This window comes from Zingiber officinale, chromosome 6A (assembly GCF_018446385.1).
Source record: "Zingiber officinale cultivar Zhangliang chromosome 6A, Zo_v1.1, whole genome shotgun sequence".
NCBI lineage: Eukaryota > Viridiplantae > Streptophyta > Magnoliopsida > Zingiberales > Zingiberaceae > Zingiber > Zingiber officinale.
The window spans coordinates 137257403-137276974 of NC_055997.1; the positions used below are offsets into that span (position 1 = coordinate 137257403).

Consider the following 19572-nt stretch of genomic DNA (forward strand, 5'->3'; position numbering starts at 1 on the left):
GTTGCCAATAGAAAAGGAGGAGCGTCTTCTCGCTCGTACTCTCACGCTTCTCGCCGGCGTCGCCACCATCCACCACCTCATTCTCCTCTCCTTGCGACGCGACCCTCGGATAGTTCGCAACTGCTCCTCCCTTCGTTTCCTCCTTGCTGCACCGTCGCCGGGCAGACCACTGCCTCCCTTCGTTTCCTCCTAGCTGCACCGTCGCCGAGCAGACCACTGCCTCCCTTCGTTTCCTCCTCGCTGCACCGCCGCGGGGCAGACCACTGCCTCCCTTCGTTTTCCCCTCGCAACGCTGCCAACCTTCTTCTTTTCGCGATGCATCCACTAGATCGGCACCGACCCCTACTCTCTTCCTCTCCAGGACGCCGTCATCGAACAGCCTCGCGACGTGGCCATCCTCCTCCTCGAACGCCGCTGCTTCCTCTCTCGTTCATGCATACTGCTGGCGACGCTCGCAGCCAGTGCCCATAGCCTCGGATCCGTGATGTCATACAGTTTCAACGTCCATCCGGTAGCCGATCCACACTGCTATGCGCTTTCGGCGCTGATCTGGCCATCGAGCCATTATTGTGTTCCGGCCTTCGAGCCGTGGTTGTATTTCAACTTATGTGATTCGCGTCCAGCTTCCTTGGTGTTAGTATTGTTGGAACCCCATGGGTGTTTTGGTGTGATTAACAAGTTAAGTTAGGTCCTGTGTGTTTCTAACCTTGTGTCTAAGTGTGCAGGAGCTTAGGAGCATAGGTACTCGAGCGGAAGACGCAGCTAGCGAGAAGGACGACAGTCCGAGCGACGAAGTGCTGCGGAAGAGTACACTGGCGGACGAGAAGGAAGCATGCAGTGGTTCCGAAGGACGAAAGCCGGAGCCGAAGATTGCTCGGGGAGCAAGAGAGGCAGCTAGCGAGAAGGACGACACGCGGTGTGTCAGAGGGACGAAGACTGCGGATGAGTACGCCGGTGGACGAGAAGGAAACACGCGGCGATTTCGAGGGGCGAGAAGCCGGAGGGAAGCCCGTTCGAGAAGACCGGAAGTTGGGTTCGGATGAGCCATTTTCCGGATGGCAGAGATCACCCAAGCGAGCGGATCCGGAGGAGAAGAACCGGACCGAGACGGGACTGAACCAGAAAAGAGGTCCCGGACGAAAAAGTCAACATCTATTGACTTTGGGCTCCGGGGGCGCCCGGACCTTGATTTTGACCAGGATCGTGATTTACGCGATCTGAACGTTGGGGGATAAAATTTTATTTCCCAGGGCGCCCAAAACCCTTCCAGGCACCCCGACCAAGGCTATAAATATAGTCTTGGTCCAGAAGTTTTTCATCAGTTCAGAAATTGTAACAACACTTGTGTGCTTCCACTGCTTTGATTAGCTTCTTTCTTTTTGTGTCTACACTGCTGTAAACGAGGCTTCTCCGCCTGAAGGTGTTCTTAGTGTAACCATCTTCCTTGGATTAACAATCTCCCCGGTTGTAACCAAGTCAAATCCAGTGTCTCGTTTTTATGCTTTATTTTCTTCTTAATCTATTTTTCAAGTGTTAGCTTAATCGTTCGAGAAAGGGTTGTGTTTTATTCACGGCTATTCAACCCCCCATTCTAGTCGCCCAACGGTCCTACAAGTATGTCTCGGTCTGCGTGTCGACCCCATGTCCCGACCTGCGTGCCGACCCCATGTCCCAGCCTGCGTGCCGACCCCATGTCCGGGCCTATGTGCCGACTTACTGTCCCGACCTGCGTGTCGATCTCGTTTCCCGGTCTGTGTGCTGGTTTCGTGTCCCGACCTGCATGCCGCTAATATTTCCCGAGTTACGTGCCGGTGTTTTATCTCGACCTGCAGCTCGTCTTCCGAGCTCGTGCTACGTTCAGCTCCTCGTTGTCAGGTCCAGCTCTCCAGCCTGATCGGAGTTATCCACTCTTCCGGGTCGCGACAACTCGAGCCGCGTCCCATCCGAGGGCGCCCTCTAGGGCCAGGGTACGTTCTCCGTTCATATTCTATACATATTTCATTATTTTATGGCTTAGTCTTGTACTTATATATTCGTTGGATTTGCTTCGAGTATCGGGGTACCGGGGGCCGGGTCAATCCGGTCGCTGGCTGCAGGTAGCGTTGACCAGAGGACTTCTGAAGACTTGGTCAACACAGGGGCCATCTTAACACATCTCCTTCCGGGACACCGCGACTCGGGCAATATTCTATCCACCTCACCCGATGGTCCGTCCGACTCAGATTCCGAACGGGATCAATTACTTTACTGAGTTATCTCAACCCTTTATCTTGGATCGGATCATATAGAATATACAGTCAAATCAACATATACTGCAATTCCAAGCCTCTTTGTGAAGCAGTATGCACTTCAACAAGTTCTTGACGAAGAATGATGGAAAAAATGAATGAAGAGAAATGAGAGTAAAGAGTTATGAGATTATTTACCTTAACATTAAGGCGGGTTACTTTTAAAAAGAAAGTATAGTCCCTCCATGATAATACATTTGTATTATTTTATTTTTATCATATGTTAGTTTCAACTACTTCAAAGAGCTGTCTATAAATAAACCTTTTCTCTACTGAACAACTAACCACCATGCCCATCGTTCCCGATCTTTCTGTCGGACTTCCTCATTCTTTCCGAGAACAGTTCGCCAATCACTAGTTTTCCTCTTTTCAGTTAATTGCTTGAGGCACAGTTCACAATTAGGCTATCGATCATTTATTGTGGCGCAATCTCTCATCCACTTTCCACCAACCGGAGAAGCAGCAGCATGTTTAGCAGCGATCTGAAGCTTTGGCAGGGACGGCCAACCAAAAGTTCCGAATCACCATCAAAGACAAGGACCGTCTGGAACGAGCTAGTGCTTCTACTTAAACGTCTCCGACCCCTCCGCACTCTCCAACCCTCAACCGCGCCTCAAAGTGCAGCTCCTACATCGGCAAGGTTCGCATCGCCGCCACCTCCTTCGTCCCTTACAGAGTATAACGACGCTGTCGAGCTTTTCTACCCCTTGGAGAAGCGCCGCATGTTATCGAGCGTCAAGGCGAGCTCGGCCTAAAGGTTTTCCTCACCGACAACTCTTCGATTCGTGCCCGCACTGAACCCACAGCAACAGTTCACCGCTTCTCCGGCAGTCGAGGAGTCTGTGAGGAATAAAGGTTTCAAATTCGGGTCTGTGAGGATGTTCTACTCGTCGGCACAGCAGCAGTTGGACTTCCAGCTGAAGGAAACCAGTCCTTATCTCGGCGGCGGCCGTATCGTTGGCGGTCGGATGATCCTCAGCGAGAAGGCCGGCGCGTACGACCTGGTGGAGAAGATGGAGTACTTGTACATCAGAGTGGTGAAGGCCCGTGACCTGCCGGCGACGGACATAACCGGCAGCCTCGACCCCTACGTGGAGGTGCGCGTCGGCAACTACAAGGGCACCACCAAGCACTTCGTAAAGAACCAGAGCCCGGAGTGGAACCACGCGTTCGCCTTCCCCAAGGAGCGCGTGCAGGCCTCCTTCGTCGAGGTCGTGCTCAAGGACAAGAACCTCGGTAAGGACGACTTCGTCAGCATCGTGCGCATCGACGTCCACGAGATCCCCACGCGCGTGCCGCCCGACAGCCCGCTCGCTCCCCAGTGGTACCGCCTCGAGGACAAGAAGGGCGAGAAGCTGAGCAAGGGCGAGCTTATGCTAGCCGTGTGGCACGGCACGCAGGCCGACGAGTCCTTCGCCCACGCCACGCACTGCGACGCGATTGCCGCCGCCGCCGCCGCCGTCGACTCGCACACATTCAGCAACTACATCCGCGCCAAGGTGTACCACGCGCCGCGCCTCTGGTACGTCCGCGTCCACATCGTCGAAGCCCACGATGTGTTCGCGTTGGACAAAAGCAGAGTCACCGACGTGCTCTGCAAGGCCCGCCTCGGCAACCAGCTGCTGCGGACGAAAGCGATCCAGTCCCGCACCGCCGGCTTCTTCTGGAACGAGGAGTTCATGTTCGTCGCCGCCGAGCCCTTTGAGGAAGAACTTGTCCTCTCCGTGGAGGAACGCGTCGCCCACAACAAGGACGAGGAGATTAGCCGCGTGCACATTCCCCTGACCACCATCGAGAAGCGAACGGACGACCGAATCATCAAATCTCGGTGGTGGAACCTGAAGAAGCACGTGGCGGTAGACCTGGATCAACTGAAGGAGGATAAGTTCTCCAGCAAGATCCACGCCCGCATCTGCCTCGACGGCGGCTACCACGTGCTCGACGAGTCGACACACTACTGCAGCGACCTGCGCCCCACGGCGAAGCAGCTGTGGGAGCCCCCCGTCGGCCTTCTCGAACTCGGCATCCTCAACGCCACCGGGCTTCACCCGATGAAGAGCCGGGAGACGCGGGGCACGTGCGACCCCTACTGCGTCGCCAAGTACGGCCACAAGTGGGTGCGCACCCGCACCATCGTCGACGAGTTGAACCCGCGGTTTCACGAGCAGTACACGTGGGACGTGTACGACCACGCCACCGTGCTCACCGTCGGCGTCTTCGACAACTGCCAACTCGTCGAGAAGGGCTTCGGTTCCAGCGGAGGGAACAAGGATGTGAAGATTGGGAAAGTGAGAATCCGGCTGTCCACGCTCGAAACAGGGCGCATTTACACCAACTCCTATCCCCTGCTCCTCCTCCACAACTCCGGCGTCAAGAAGATGGGAGAAATCCACCTTGCGATCCGCTTCTCCGTGACGTCGATGTTGAACGCAATGTCCATCTACTCGAAGCCGCTGCTGCCGATGATGCACTACGTGCGGCCGCTGCCGATAATCCAGCAGGAGCTGCTCCGGCACCAAGCGGTGCAAATCGTGGCCGCGCGGCTGAGTCGGATGGAGCCCCCGCTGCGGAAGGAGGTGGTGGAGTATTTGTCGGACGCTCATTCCCACCTGTGGAGCATGCGCCGGAGCAAGGCCAACTTCTTCCGGCTGATGTCAGTCTTCTCCGGCCTCTTCGCCGTATGGAAGTGGTTTTCCGATGTGTGCTCGTGGAAGAACCCGGCGACCACCATCTTGGCGCATATCTTGTTCATAATGCTGCTTTGCTTCCCGGAGCTGATACTTCCGACGGCCTACCTCTACATGTTCCTCATCGGAGTATGGAATTACCGGTTCCGGCCGCGCTATCCGCCGCACATGAACACGAAGATCTCACACGTGGAGGCGGTGCATCCCGACGAGCTTGACGAGGAGTTCGACACGTACCCGACGAGCCGGAGCCTGGAGATAGTGAGGATGAGGTACGACCGGCTGAGGAGCGTGGCCGGGAGGATACAGACGGCGGTCGGCGACATAGCCACGCAGGGAGAGAGGATGCTACTGCTACTGACGTGGAGGGATCCGCGGGCCACCGCCATGTTCTTAGTGTACTGCCTGTGTGCGGCCACCGTGCTGTATGTGACCCCGTTTCAGATTATGGCGGCCATCTGGGGGTTCTACTACATGAGGCACCCGAGGTTTAGGCAGAAGTTACCTTCGGCGCCGCTGAACTTCTTCAGGCGATTGCCGTCGAAGATTGACTGCTTGCTTTAGAGAAGGAAGAATCGGGACGAGGCTTGAAGGAATAAAATCTTACATACTATGTCACCTAGTTAAATAATAATACTAGTTTTTTTTTTTTATCAATTTTCAAGTATAAAAAATTAGATTTATCTTAAAATATATTACTCCAATATTGGCCCACTAAATTTTAGGTGCCGTATTTATGAAAAGATATAGTAGATTGGAAGATATAATTTTCTAACATTTATTGATTATAATTTTATATTTAGCCAGCAAGATATTGCAGATGGTTATAAAATAACATATGTAAATGTTCATGAAACTCAATATTTTATAAACTTTGTTACTGCTTCATAATACTTAATCTCTTGTAACCTTCTAATTTACAGGCAGACTCTAAGGCTCTGTTTACTTGGGAGAGTGGAAAGTAAAATTAAAAAAAAATTTTCACGGTGGAAAAGTTTCCGTCGTTTACTTCATTAAAATTTTTCGAAGGAAAAGTAACGCAATCCATCAGCGGATAATTTTGGAGCCAAAATTGATCACCTCAAAATCGGACGAAAAGCAGCGGATGAAAAAAAAAATGACGCATGTACCCCTTTTGCATTCACAAAATTACATTATATACCAAAAAAAATGACGCATGTAGCCTTTTTAACTCACAAAATTACACTATGTACCAAAAAAATGACGCATGCACCCTTTTTTATTTACAAAATTACATCACAAGTATTCACTTTCCTCTATCAAGGTAAACAAGTGTGCAAAGGAAAAGATTTCTTCACCCTTTCTTTTCTCTTCCTCCAAAGATAACTTTCTATCGTTGATTCCTTTCTTTTCCTCATCCACACTCTAGAGTAAACATAGCCTAAAGTATGTCATTGGGGTGGCTAAGGTCCTCGATCCCCAAATTCGGCAAACATATAATATATATATAATTAAATTAGTTTAATAAAAATTAAAAAATTATATTTTATTAGATTGTTTTAATAAAGGTTAATATATATATATATATATATATAGTTAATTTTTTTTAATAAACGTTGAATATATATTATTAAAATTTAAGAAAATATTTTCAAAAAATGAAAAGAAAAAAGAATGTGTAGCATGTTTTCTTTTCAAGGCAAAACTTTCTTTTCAAGGCAGGACAATGATATTGAATCGTCCTTTGCTTTGAACCTTTGAGGAAGAACCTTTCATCCTTGGTTTGAACCTTTGAAGCAGCAATAAGGTGCAGTGAAAAAAAAAATGAAGGAAGCTTCGTCTGGTATTGTCTCTCGTTTCCTTTTTTCTTTTATCCTTTTCGCACTGTTGTTTTGCAAGATTTTAAGATTTTTTTTTCTGTCTTCTCGATCGATCGTGGTCATGTGGTTCTATCCTCACAACTGCAGGTCCGCACTTTGTAGTTTGTAGTCTGTAGGAGATCTTGTTGATCAAGAAAACTGTCGATTTTGAAGGAGGAGAGTTGTCGAATACAATTTCATCTCAGCTTCTGAATCTGATCACTGTCAAGTGTCAACAGGATTTAGAGATCATTTTTAGGAATTTTCAGCTATAGTGGCGGTGATTTACTGATTTTCATTCTCCCTTTCATAGCTTTGGTTTCTGGATGGTTGAGTCAATGACTCATGTTTGAGTTCCTCTAGGGAAGAAGTGTTTGGATTTGTGCTCGAAGAGTAAAATTGTTGCGAGTTCCATCTCTCAGTGATCCTTGCCTTAGATTTGTGGTTCAGCTGGAAATTATTGCAAAAGTGACTCTATCGATTGCTTCAAGCACAAATCAGGTTTTATTACTCTTTTACTATTATTTTCACTATTTGCCTTTATTTCGTTGCTACTTGCTAGATTTATTGCTAGTTTTGTATGTTTTATTTTTACATTTAAAATTTGTATTACAAGCATGTTTTCAAAGAAATATTTATTTGGGAGTCAGAAAAGAAATAAAAGAAAAAGAGTAGAAGAGATTATTAAAACTCAGAAAGGTGCTTTTCATAATTTTTTTAAAACTAGCTTTTCAATTGAAGATTCAATTGATGAATTACAAGAAGAAAATCAAGAACTAAATGATAATGCAATAGATGAGCAACAACTAAATAATCAAGAAGAACTAAATAATTATACAACAAATGAGCAACAATTGAGTAATCAAGAAGAACTTAATAATCATGCAATCAATGAGCAAAAAGAATTGATAGAAAATGATGACAATAATCATGCAATGAATGAGCAAGAAGAATTGAGAGAAAATAATAATAATGATTTGAATGCAGAAGTTGGTAATATAATTGAGAATGAAAATGAGTTAGAGAAAATTGGTCATGTTTTAGACATATATGATCCAAGATCTTGGGATTACATTGATAATAAAATAAGAGATCTTTTGGTAGAGAAAAGTCCTATAAGAGAAAGTAATTTTAAGTTCACTGTAGATGAGCTTTCGAGACATTTTCATATTCTTATTACACAAGAAAATTACAAAATGGAGAGAATCAAGATAGAAAATGGCTTGTATACTCGAAAGATGCAAACAAAGTATATTGTTTTTGTTGCAAATTGTTTAAATCAGTGAAAAATAAAAGTTTGTTGGAAAATGAAGGTTTGAATGATTGGAAACATTTAAGTGATAGACTTAGACAACATGAGAATGATATTGAGCATATTACTAACATGAGAGTTTGGATTGATTTGGAAATTAGATTGAAAAAGAATGAAATAATTGACAAAGAGATCCAAGTGCAAATTAAGAAAGAGAAAGAACATTGGAAACTTGTTTTAGCTAGGATTGTTTTTGTTGTGAAATGTCTTGCTAAACGTAATTTGGTTTTTCGTGGGAATAATGAAAAAATTTACCAAAGTAGTAATGGTAACTTTTTGGGGCTACTTGAATTAATTGTAGAATTTGATTTGGTAATGCAAGAGTATTTTAGACGCATTCGAAATAATGAGATTCATTATCATTACCTTAGTCATAAGATTCAAAATGAATTGATTTTTATATTAGGTTCTAAAGTCAGAAGTACTATAATTGAAAAAAATAAAAGAGGCAAAATATTTTTCAGTGATACTTGATTGTACTTCAGATGCAAATCACAATGAGCAAATGACTTTGATAATTCGATGTGTGGATGTCTTAGCTTGTCCTATAAAGATAAATGAGTATTTTATAGAGTTTTTAAAAGTGAATGATACATCAGGATTAGGACTTTTTAATGAATTACAATCTGTTTTAGAAACCCTTGGACTTGATATTGATAATGTGAAGGGGCAAAGTTATGATAATGGTTCTAATATGAAAGGTAAAAATTAAGGTGTACAAAAGAGATTTCTTGAAATAAATCCAAGAGCATTTTATATGTCATGTGCTTGTCATTCTCTTAATTTAACAATTTGTGATATGACAAATTCTTGTGTTAAGGCTGTGTCATTTTTTGGAGTTGTGCAGCGCATGTATATTTTATTTGCTAGTTCTACAAAAGGTGGAAGATTTTACGAGATCATGTTCATCAATTTGTTGGGACCGAAATGTAGCTAGAGGAGGGGGGTGAATAGCTCGGCGCGATCTTGTGCTCTTCGTTGCTTTGTTTCTTCGATGATGTGCAGCGTAAAATACAAGAAACAACAACTACAATGTTAACATAAGAGGTTTACTTGGTATCCACCTCAAGAAGGGGTGACTAATCCAAGGATTTACACACTCACACGCCCTCCACTATGAAATCACTCTTTTACGGTAACTACCGAAGGCGGAGAAGCCTTACAACACTCTCAATACAAGAAGAAATCAAGGGAAGACAAATACAAGAAATATCTTACAAGATATGCAATGAAAACCCTAACCCTAGCTTTTTCTTCTTGCTGTAGATCCGCCTCTTGACTTGGAAATGCCTCCAAGAACCTTCAAGATCTGGCGGTGAGAGCTCTGTGGAGAAGCTGTGGAATCGTTGTTGTCATTGGAGAAGAAGGCCAAGAGATCTGTCGAGAGAAACACTCGCCAACAGCTAAATACGACGCCAATAGTCGAATTCCAATCGATTGGATTGCTCCCAATCGATTGGGGAGGCTTTGGATCGATCGATCGATCGATCCAGAACGCCTCTGTGCTCTTGGAAATTACCTGGATCGATCGGCCGATCAATCCAGATCTTATTCCGTGAAATCGCAACTCCCAATCGATCAGCCAATCGATTGGAGGCTCCCAATCGATCGACCGATCGATTGGGAGGCTTTCTGTGCGATCGGGGATTCTCCCCAATCGATCAGTGGATCGATTGGGGAAGACTTTGTCGCGGGGACTCACCCAATCGATCATCCGATCGATTGGGCATGAGCCAATCGATCGGCTGATCGATCTAGCTCCTTGTTTTTCCCCAAAACCAAGTCCAAAGTCCCCTAAACCAACATCCGGTCAACCATGACCTGTTGGTACATCATGCCTAGCATCCGACCACCCTTGACCTGCTAGGACTCTCTCACCAAGTGTCAGGTCAATCCCTTTGACCCACTGGGACTTTTCTCCTCGTGCCAAGTGTCCGGTCCTCCATGACCCACTTGGACTTCCACTAGATGTCTGGTCAACCTTGACCCATCTGAATTTCCTCGTGCCAAGTATCCGATCTATCCCTTTGACCTACTTGGTTTTTCCAACACCAGATGTCTGATCGACCTTGATCTATCTGGATTTCCTCGGGCCTGGTCTCAATCACCAGGTCTTTCCATTGCCCGACTTCACTCACCGGGACTTCCCCTGCCTGGCTTTACTCACCAGGACTTCCACACTGCCTAGCTTCACTCACTAGGTCTTTCACCTGGCTTCACTCACCAGGATTTCCTTCTGCCTAGCTTCACTCACTAGGTCTTTCACCTGGCTTCACTCATCAAGATTTCCTTCTGCCTAGCTTCACTCACTAGGACATCCCCAACTGCCTGGCTTCACTCACCAGGACTTTTACCTAGCTTCACTCACTAGAATTTTTCAACTGCCTGGTTTCACTCATCAGGACTTTCCTTTCTGCCTAGCTTCACTCAATAGGACTTTCCTTTCTGCCTAGCTTCACTCACTAGGATTTCTCAGTTAAATATCCAGTCAATTTTGACCTACTTGACTCTCCTTTACAATCTCCCCACATGAAACAATTGCACCTGCAATCATCATGCATTGTCTCCATGTATTGTCAAACATTGAAACCCAAACAACAAGACTCAAGCTTGAACCAACTCAAGCTTAGTCAAGCAGGTCAACCTTCACCTAGGGAATATTGCATCAACAATCTCCCCCTTTTTGATATTTGATAATACCACTTTTAAGTTAGGCTAATCTCATAGCCTCAACTCCCTTCATGCCAATATATGAATGATGGTTTCCTTCATTCTTCCCCTTTCCCAGAGGGCAAACTCCCTCTTCAGGTAATGAAGGTTTAACTTAACCACGCATTCTTCCCCTATTGGCACACATCAAAAACTCTCCCCCTGAACAGTTACCCCACGTTGTTTACAACTTCACTCATTATTCACAACACAATAACGAAGGTCCCATATCCTTCATTATTCTTAACGCTAATCCTTGAGCATATACCACTTGGTATATTCACACACGATTCAAATGAAGGTCTCATACCCATCATTGTCATCAAATGCTCATCTGTGAGCATACACCAGTTGAATAATGAAGATATCCACTCTCCATTACCTTCAAATGCCCAACCTTGAGCATTTTCGCTAAAGAAGGTTAACCACCTTCCAAGGTGTATGAAAAATAGATTTTCATGTCCTTAAAAAGTAACTGTTAGAGTGTATACTAAAAGCCTAGCTTTTGGTATAAACATTTATCTAGAGATAAGAATCACATTGGTCAAATATCTACATTTGTGATAAATGTAGTTGTTCAATTAATTTATATTGTAGATAATATAGTGTGTGGTGTCACACACAGAGGATCATGTTATCAGTACCTTATAAATTATAAACAGTAGCTCACGACTAAAATGGAAAGGAACAAACCATTAGAAGGTCGTAGTGTAATTAGGTATCAGTTTATCTTGACTGTATAATTACACTAGTACACTTAGAGTGTATTAAGTAGGACCATTTGAGGTCGTTTCTTTTATACTGATTTTATAAAGAAACAAAGACCTCGGTTATTATGGAAGTGTGTGCTCTTAATCCTAATATAATAACAAGCACATATATTTGATATTTATTTCTTTAATTTATCAATGGGTGAGATTTAGTTCGATGAATCAATAAGCCCGATAAGTTGGGAAATGATATCACTTATAGTGTGTATTGTTGATTATAGAAGGAAACTGTGTCCTAGTGATCTAGGTTGAGAATGTCCTCAAGAGGAGCTCATAAGGATTGCCATGTTAAACCCTGCAGGTGGACTTAGTCCGACATGACGATAAGGTTGAGTGGTACTACTCTTGGACTTAGACATTAATTAAATGAGTTGTCAGTAACTCACTTAATTAGTGGACATTCGATATCTTAAACACAGGGAGACTAACACACTCATAATAAGAAGGAGCCCAAAAATGTAATTTGGGATTGGTGCGGTAGTTCAATGATAGTTCTCTAGTGGAATGAATTATCATTGATAAAATTAAGTTGTGTGTTCGGGGCGAACACGGGATGCTTAATTTTATCGGGAGACCAAAACCAATTCCTCCTCTCGGTCCCTATCGTAGCCTCTTATTTATAGAGTTCTATACCCACCTATACCCACCTTCTATACCCACCAATAAGGGGCCGGCCAAGCTAGCTTGGGATCAAGCTAGGGCCGGCCTAGGTATGAGATTGGGTGGCCGGCCCTAGCTTGAACCTAAGCTAAGTAGGGCCGGCCAAATAAATTTAAAAAGAGATTTAATTTTAATTTTTATTATTATGTGGAAGATATATTTTAAAGAGAATTAAAATTAAAATATCACTCTTGTAAAAGATCTACAAAAGATTAAAGAAAGAGATTAGATCTCTTTCCTTATTTGTAGATTGGAGAGATGTTTTATTTTTTTCTTTAAAAATTATTCACATGTTGATAAAATTAAAATTATAGAAATTTCCTTTTATCAACCATGAAGAGATTTTAAAGAGAAATTTTATTTTTTAAAATTTCCGGAAACAAATTAGGAAGTTTTAATTGTTGATTAAAACTTGTCCTCTTTTGTTATCCAATGATGGCCGGCCACTTGAAATTAATTGGGGAAATTTTATTTTATTTCTCTCAATTAAATCATGTCAAGGAAATTAAGGAAAATTTATTGTAATTAAATTTCCTAATTTACCTAGGCCAAGGAATATAAAAGAAGGGGTGAGGGTGCCTTCAAAAGTTACAACCTCTATTGTTTTCTCTCCCTTTTTCCTTGGTGTTGTGGCCGGCTATTACCCTCTCCCTCTCTTCCTCTTGTGGTGGCCGAATACTCCATCTCTCTTGGAGTTCTTGTGGTGGCCGGATACTACTTGGAGAAGAAGAAGAAGAAGGAGAGAAAGCTAGCATCTCTTGGAGCTTGGTTAGTATTTTGATTTTCTTCTTTGGTGAAGTTCTTCCTTTGTGGCCGAACCTTGCTTGGAGGAGAAGAAGGTGGTTGGTGGTTTCTCATCTCGGTAGATCGTTGCCCACACAACGTCCAAGGTTAGAAGAGGAATACGGTAGAAGATCAAGAGGTTTTTCTACAAGGTATAACTAGTAATTTCTATTTCCGCATCATGCTAGTTATTTATGGAAATAATACCAAATACAAGAGGCTTACGTTCTAGAATTTCGAATATGTTTTTTCGAAGTTGTGTTCTTTTGTTTTTTCTTTTCCTTGTGATTTGATTGTTCTCTTTGGTTAACCTAAAGTTATTTTAGGAAATTAAATATTAGCTTTCTATTAAAGGTTTTGTCTAGTCGGTGGTGGTTGCTCCCATATCCAAGAAGGCCATGTGCCTCGCCACGTCAGTACTGGGAACCTTTTATGGAAATTAATATTTAATGAAATTAATAACTTAAGGAGACTTGGGTCGAACGTGTTAAGTTCCGCAGAAGATCCAAGTCAAAACCTAAAAGAACAAATAGATTAAGTTTTGGATCAAACGTGTTAAGTTCCGCAGGCGATCCAAAATTTAATTTAAAAGAACACATGGTAGCTAGGAAAAGGTTCAGACCTTTGTACAAAATTTTTGTACAGTGGAACCTATAGGTTTTCCGAGTAGCAACCAACAATTGGTATCAGAGCTAGGGTTTTACCTCTGTGTATTTGGTATTAGGTTAATTATGCACATGTCATACATAATTTAGGCAGGTTAATAGTAGGATGTGCTAACTTTGTGGATGCAGGATCCAACTATTATGGCTTTTAATTATTATGTGTGTGATTGGACCCTTGGACATGTCAAGGGCATTTATATGTGTGTGCATGATTGTATTATAAAATACAGCAGGAGCTGTATTTAGTTTTATTAGGATTTTGTTTTTGATCTAGATACATGTACATTCCTTTTATGGAATATAGGATCAAAAATGTAAAATTCTATTTATGTCGCGGATCGAATCTTGCAAAGCGTGGAACCTTCTAAGGACCAGAGGCGCAGCGGAACTAGGAGCAAGATGGATGCAACAGACCCGGTGGCGGTGGCCAAATATGGCAGCAGCTTGGGATGACAACACACGGAGGATAACTAGAGATAAAAGCCATAATAGTTGAAAATTAGATTTTCTATTTATTGCTTTTATATTGTGTGTGCATGTTGGTTTACATATTTAGTAGGCTAGCATAGTTAAAATTCCTCATTTATAAATAACTAAGTGGGAGAGGGATTTTTAAGTAAATCCCATGGTCTCCATTACTGGTTTGTAAGTGATGCAAACAAGCTTGCGCGTTGGCTCTGAGTGCCTTCCTCCATAACGGATGAGCTTGTTTGCGGATCACTAGAACAGACTTCCATTTTGGGATGACTATAGGAAGGGAATTAAGAGCGTGGGATGTTCCCCAACGGAAGGGCATAATCTTATTAATGGACTTAGTGTCAAGTAATGGTATACACTTAGACACATCTAATAGTATCCTCCCATCGGAGTCATCTGCTATTATTTGTGTGACCAAATGAAACCAACTATTAATTTGTCATAAAACTAGGTTGACAAGATAATAAAATTAAAGGGTTAAAACCCCTCTTACAAATGATTGATTTTGTATACGTCCACACTAACGTGGCATACAAAATTAACGGTGTTTGAGATAATTTTATTTGTCATAAAGTTACGTTGACAAGATAGTTAATGGGTAAAACCCTCCTCTTACAAATGTTGATTTTGTATACGTCCACACTAACGTGGCATGCAAAATTCACGGTGTTTTGAGGTGTTGGTAAATTTAAATAGTATTGTTAGAGGAATCAATATTATTTTAAATTTAGAGTCTTGACCAAATATTTGATTAAAGATAGACCAACTATTATTTTTATTCGTCATAAAGTAAGGTTGACGAGATAATAAAATTAAATGATAAAATTTCCTCTTTGAATTTGTATACGTCCACACTAACGTGGCATACAAAATTCATGGGGATTTTTAAGGAGTTGGTCTTAACCAAATATTTTTGTGATTCTTAGGAAGATGGTCAATCCCTAGCTGATATACTTTAGGATAGACTTAGTGGTCCCAATTATAATTGATTGGAAATAGAATTTGGACATTAAGGTAGACTGTCCTCGTAGAACTAAGAACAATATAGGTGTATTTTATTCATTAGTTGATACATGTTTAGTGGAGTTATCTACCGGTACCTGGTGTGTAGATATGGGAGATTGATCATGTCTGCAATTCATTGCAGGGTTCCAGGAAACCCGACAACTAAATGAAAATAAAAAACACCGTCCACATGGGCACTACTGCAAAAGTAGCAGCTGTTGCAGTGGGAGAGGTTTATTCTCTAATAGGAATAAAATTTGGATTATTAGGAATTGTCTTTACATACTAAGTTTAGAAAGAACCTGATTTCAGTTTCTAAACTATTATAGAATAGATATTGTGTCTATTTTGATAACAAAGTTGTTATCAAGAAAAATAGGCAAGTTATCTATTCTGGTATGTTGGTTGACAATTTATAATCCAATAACTCCCATGATGCAACAAATGGAAATTAGTCACACATCTTCTAATTTTAAGAGAAAGCAACCTTCGGAAATGAACCAATTATATCTTTGGCATCTAAAGCTAGGTTATATTAACTTAAGTAGGATTCATTGGTAGCTGATGAACTTTTGTGTTCATTAGTAGTGGAAATCTTTCCAACCTACAAGTCTTACTTGAAAGGAAAAATAACCAAGAAGCTTTTAAGTCTAAGGGGAATGGAGTCAAAGATATATTGGAATTGGTTCATTCTGATTTGTGTGATCCTATGACAATCCAGACAAGAGGTAGTATCAAATATTTCGTCTATTTTATAGACAACTATTCAAGATACAAATACATTTACTTAATGTACCGCAAGACTAAGTGCTTTGATTAGTTCAAAGAGTACAAGGCTGATGCGGAGAAATGTTAAAGTAAAAAGTCACTATGGAAAATCGTAGTGGCAAGTTCCTCTTGAGAGATTTTAGGAGTCACTTATCAGAAGTTGGATTTCAATCCCAACTAACTGCATCTGGAACACCCCAACAGAATGGTGTAGTAGAAAGAAGGTATAGGACTCTTATGGAATAATTAGATAGATGATGAGTTATTCAGAAAATTACCAAATTTGTTTTAAGGATAAACTCTGAAAACAAAAGTGAACATAGTACCTTCCAAGTTAGAACTCTCTACTCATATAGAATTGCTGAATAGGTGAAAACCTATTTTGAAGCATATTCGGATTCGGGTAATCCAGCACATATGTTAAAGAGAGACAATGATAAGTTGGACAGGAGTTCACTTGTTTGTAAGTTATCCTAGATAAACAAAAGTAGGTTTATAGTTTTAAAAATCAGAAGGTCATTTTTTAGCATCAATGACTGATTTTTTAGAAAAGGACTATATAATGAACCACGTGCTCATAAGTAAATTTGTTCTTAAGGAAATAATAAAGGACATGTCTAACCTAGTACCAACTGTACAAGATGAGATACCACAAGAAAACTGCAACACGTATCATAAATTGATACACAATTACAGAAAGTGTCTTGTTATAGTGGGAGGGTTGTTATGCAACCTAGATAGGTTCATGTTTTGGGAGAGTTTTTGGACTCGATCCCTGGAGGACATAAACCTGATCTCCGGTCATATAATGAAGCACTCCAAGATAAAGATGCAGCATCTTGGCAAAGAGTAATGAATAAAAGAATTATAATATATGTATTCTAATAAAATCTGGAAGCTTGTAAAACCACCAAGCGGTGTAAAAGCCTTTGGGTGTAAAAGGTCTATAATAGGAAAAGAGGGATAGATAGGAAGGTAGAAACCTTCAAAGCAAGGTTAGATGAAAAAGGAAACTTTTTCACTGGTAGCCATGCTTAAGTCTATTCGGATTCTTTTATCTATTTGGCAAGTGGATGTCAAGACAACATTCCTTAATGGAAGTCTTGAAGAAAACATCTATATAAAGCAACCAGAAGGGTTCATTGCAAAGGGCTAAGAGCATCTTGTGTGCAAGCTCAATCAGTCTATGAACTGATACAAAGCTTCAAGGTCTTGGAATATCCGGTTTATCAAAGTAATCCAGACCTTTGGATTTTTTGAGTAAACGGATAAGTCTTGTGTATACAAAAGATGTGATGGAAACGTGGTGGTATTTCTTGTACTATACGTAGATAGCATTTTTGGTAGTTGGAAACAATATCAAAATGTTGTCAGAAGTAGGGGTATGGTTGTCCAAATAATTCGATATAAAGGACTTGGGAGAATATATATATTCTTGAGATCAAAGTAATAAGGGATCACAAGAAAAGAATATTTTACTTATCCCAAGCTTCATACATCGAAAAAATCCTTGCTCGTTTTAAGCATACAAAAGTCCAAGAAAGGTTTCTTACCCTTTCAGGACGCAGTAACTTTATCTAAAGATATGTCTCTGTAGACATCAAAGGAGATAAAGGAAATAAAGGCAGTTCTTTATGCTTCGGCTGTCAGAAGCCTAATGTATGCTATGCATGAGATCAGAAATCTGTTTTGCCAAGGGCATAGTTAGCAGATATCAAAGTAACCCTAGACAAGGACATTGGACTGCAGTAAAGCATATATTAAAGTACCTTAGAGGCGCTAGAGATTATATGCTAGCTTACAAGGCAGTTAATTTGGTCCCTGTGGGTTACACGGATTTTGGCTTCCAATCGGATAGGGACAATAATAAGTCAACCTCGGGGTTTTGTGTTTACTTTAGGAGGTAAAGTCATGGAAGAGTGATAAGCATAGGTGTTTTTCTGGACTCCACCATAGAAGCTTAGTATATGGCAAACCTCTGAGATAGCCATAAAAGCTAAATGACTCAATAACCTCAAGATAGACTTAGATATGATTTCTGGTTTGTCCAAAGATTATTACAATTTATTGTAATAATGTTGGTGCAGTAGCAAACTCGAAGAAACCATAAGTCTATAAGGCAAGTAAACACAATAGAGCGCAAGTACCACCCAATACAAGAAATTGTATAAACGAGGAGAAGTTGTTGCCGCCTAGATTGCATCAGGTGATGAGATCCTTTCACTAAGGTCCTTAAGGCAAGAGCTTTTGATGGGCATGTTGAAGGGTTGGGAATCAGATGTATGGCAGCTAATATGGCAACTTAGTCTTTTAGTATAAGTGGGAGATTGTTAGAGTGTATACTAAAAGCCTAGCTTTTGGTATAAACATTTATCTAGAGATAAGAATCACATTGGTCAAATGTCTACATTTGTGATAAATGTAGTTGTTCAATTAATTTATATTGTAGATAACATAGTGTGTGGTGTCACATGTTATCAGTACCTTATAAATTATAAACAGTAGCTCACGACTAAAATGGAAAGGAACAAACCATTAGAAGGTCGTAGTGTAATTAGGTATCAGTTTATCTTGACTGTATAATTACACTAGTACACTTAGAGTGTATTAAGTAGGACCATTTGAGGTCGTTTCTTTTATACTGATTTTATAAAGAAACAAAGACCTCGGTTATTATGGAAGTGTGTGCTCTTAATCCTAATATAATAACAAGCACATATATTTGATATTTATTTCTTTAATTTATCAATGGGTGAGATTTAGTTCGATGAATCAATAAGCCCGATAAGTTGGGAAATGATATCACTTATAGTGTGTATTGTTGATTATAGAAGGAAACTGTGTCCTAGTGATCTAGGTTGAGAATGTCCTCAAGAGGAGCTCATAAGGATTGCCATGTTAAACCCTGCAGGTGGACTTAGTCCGACATGACGATAAGGTTGAGTGGTACTACTCTTGGACTTAGACATTAATTAAATGAGTTGTCAGTAACTCACTTAATTAGTGGACATTCGATATCTTAAACACAGGGAGACTAACACACTCATAATAAGAAGGAGCCCAAAAATGTAATTTGGGATTGGTGCGGTAGTTCAATGATAGTTCTCTAGTGGAATGAATTATCATTGATAAAATTAAGTTGTGTGTTCGAAGCGAACACTTAATTTTATCGGGAGACCAAAACCAATTCCTCCTCTCGGTCCCTATCGTAGCCTCTTATTTATAGAGTTCTATACCCACCTATACCCACCTTCTATACCCACCCAATGGGGGCCGGCCAAGCTAGCTTGGGATCAAGCTAGGGCCGGCCTAGGTATGAGATTGGGTGGCCGGCCCTAGCTTGAACCTAAGCCAAGTAGGGCCGGCCAAATAAATTTAAAAAGAGATTTAATTTTAATTTTTATTATTATGTGGAAGATATATTTTAAAGAGAATTAAAATTAAAATATCACTCTTGTAAAAGATCTACAAAAGATTAAAGAAAGAGATTAGATCTCTTTCCTTATTTGTAGATTGGAGAGATGTTTTATTTTTTCTTTAAAAATTATTCACATGTTGATAAAATTAAAATTATAGAAATTTCCTTTTATCAACCATGAAGAGATTTTAAAGAGAAATTTTATTTTTT

General features: G+C 41.2%; 1 protein-coding gene across 1 annotated transcript; it reads left to right on the forward strand.

Moving 5' to 3' along the window:
• The first annotated feature begins 2891 nt into the window (after window positions 1-2891).
• LOC121998277 (FT-interacting protein 3-like) lies at window positions 2892-5540 on the forward strand. Its single transcript, XM_042553123.1, has one exon. The coding sequence runs from the start codon at window positions 3167-3169 to the stop codon at window positions 5537-5539; it is 2373 nt and encodes a 790-aa protein (XP_042409057.1). The 5' UTR covers window positions 2892-3166; the 3' UTR covers window position 5540.
• Window positions 5541-19572: the final 14032 nt, after the last annotated feature.

Excerpts from the sequence above, each read along its gene's own strand:
- LOC121998277 (XM_042553123.1), top strand. The coding sequence starts at position 3,167 with ATGTTCTACTCGTCGGCACAGCAGCAGTTGGACTTCCAGCTGAAGGAA.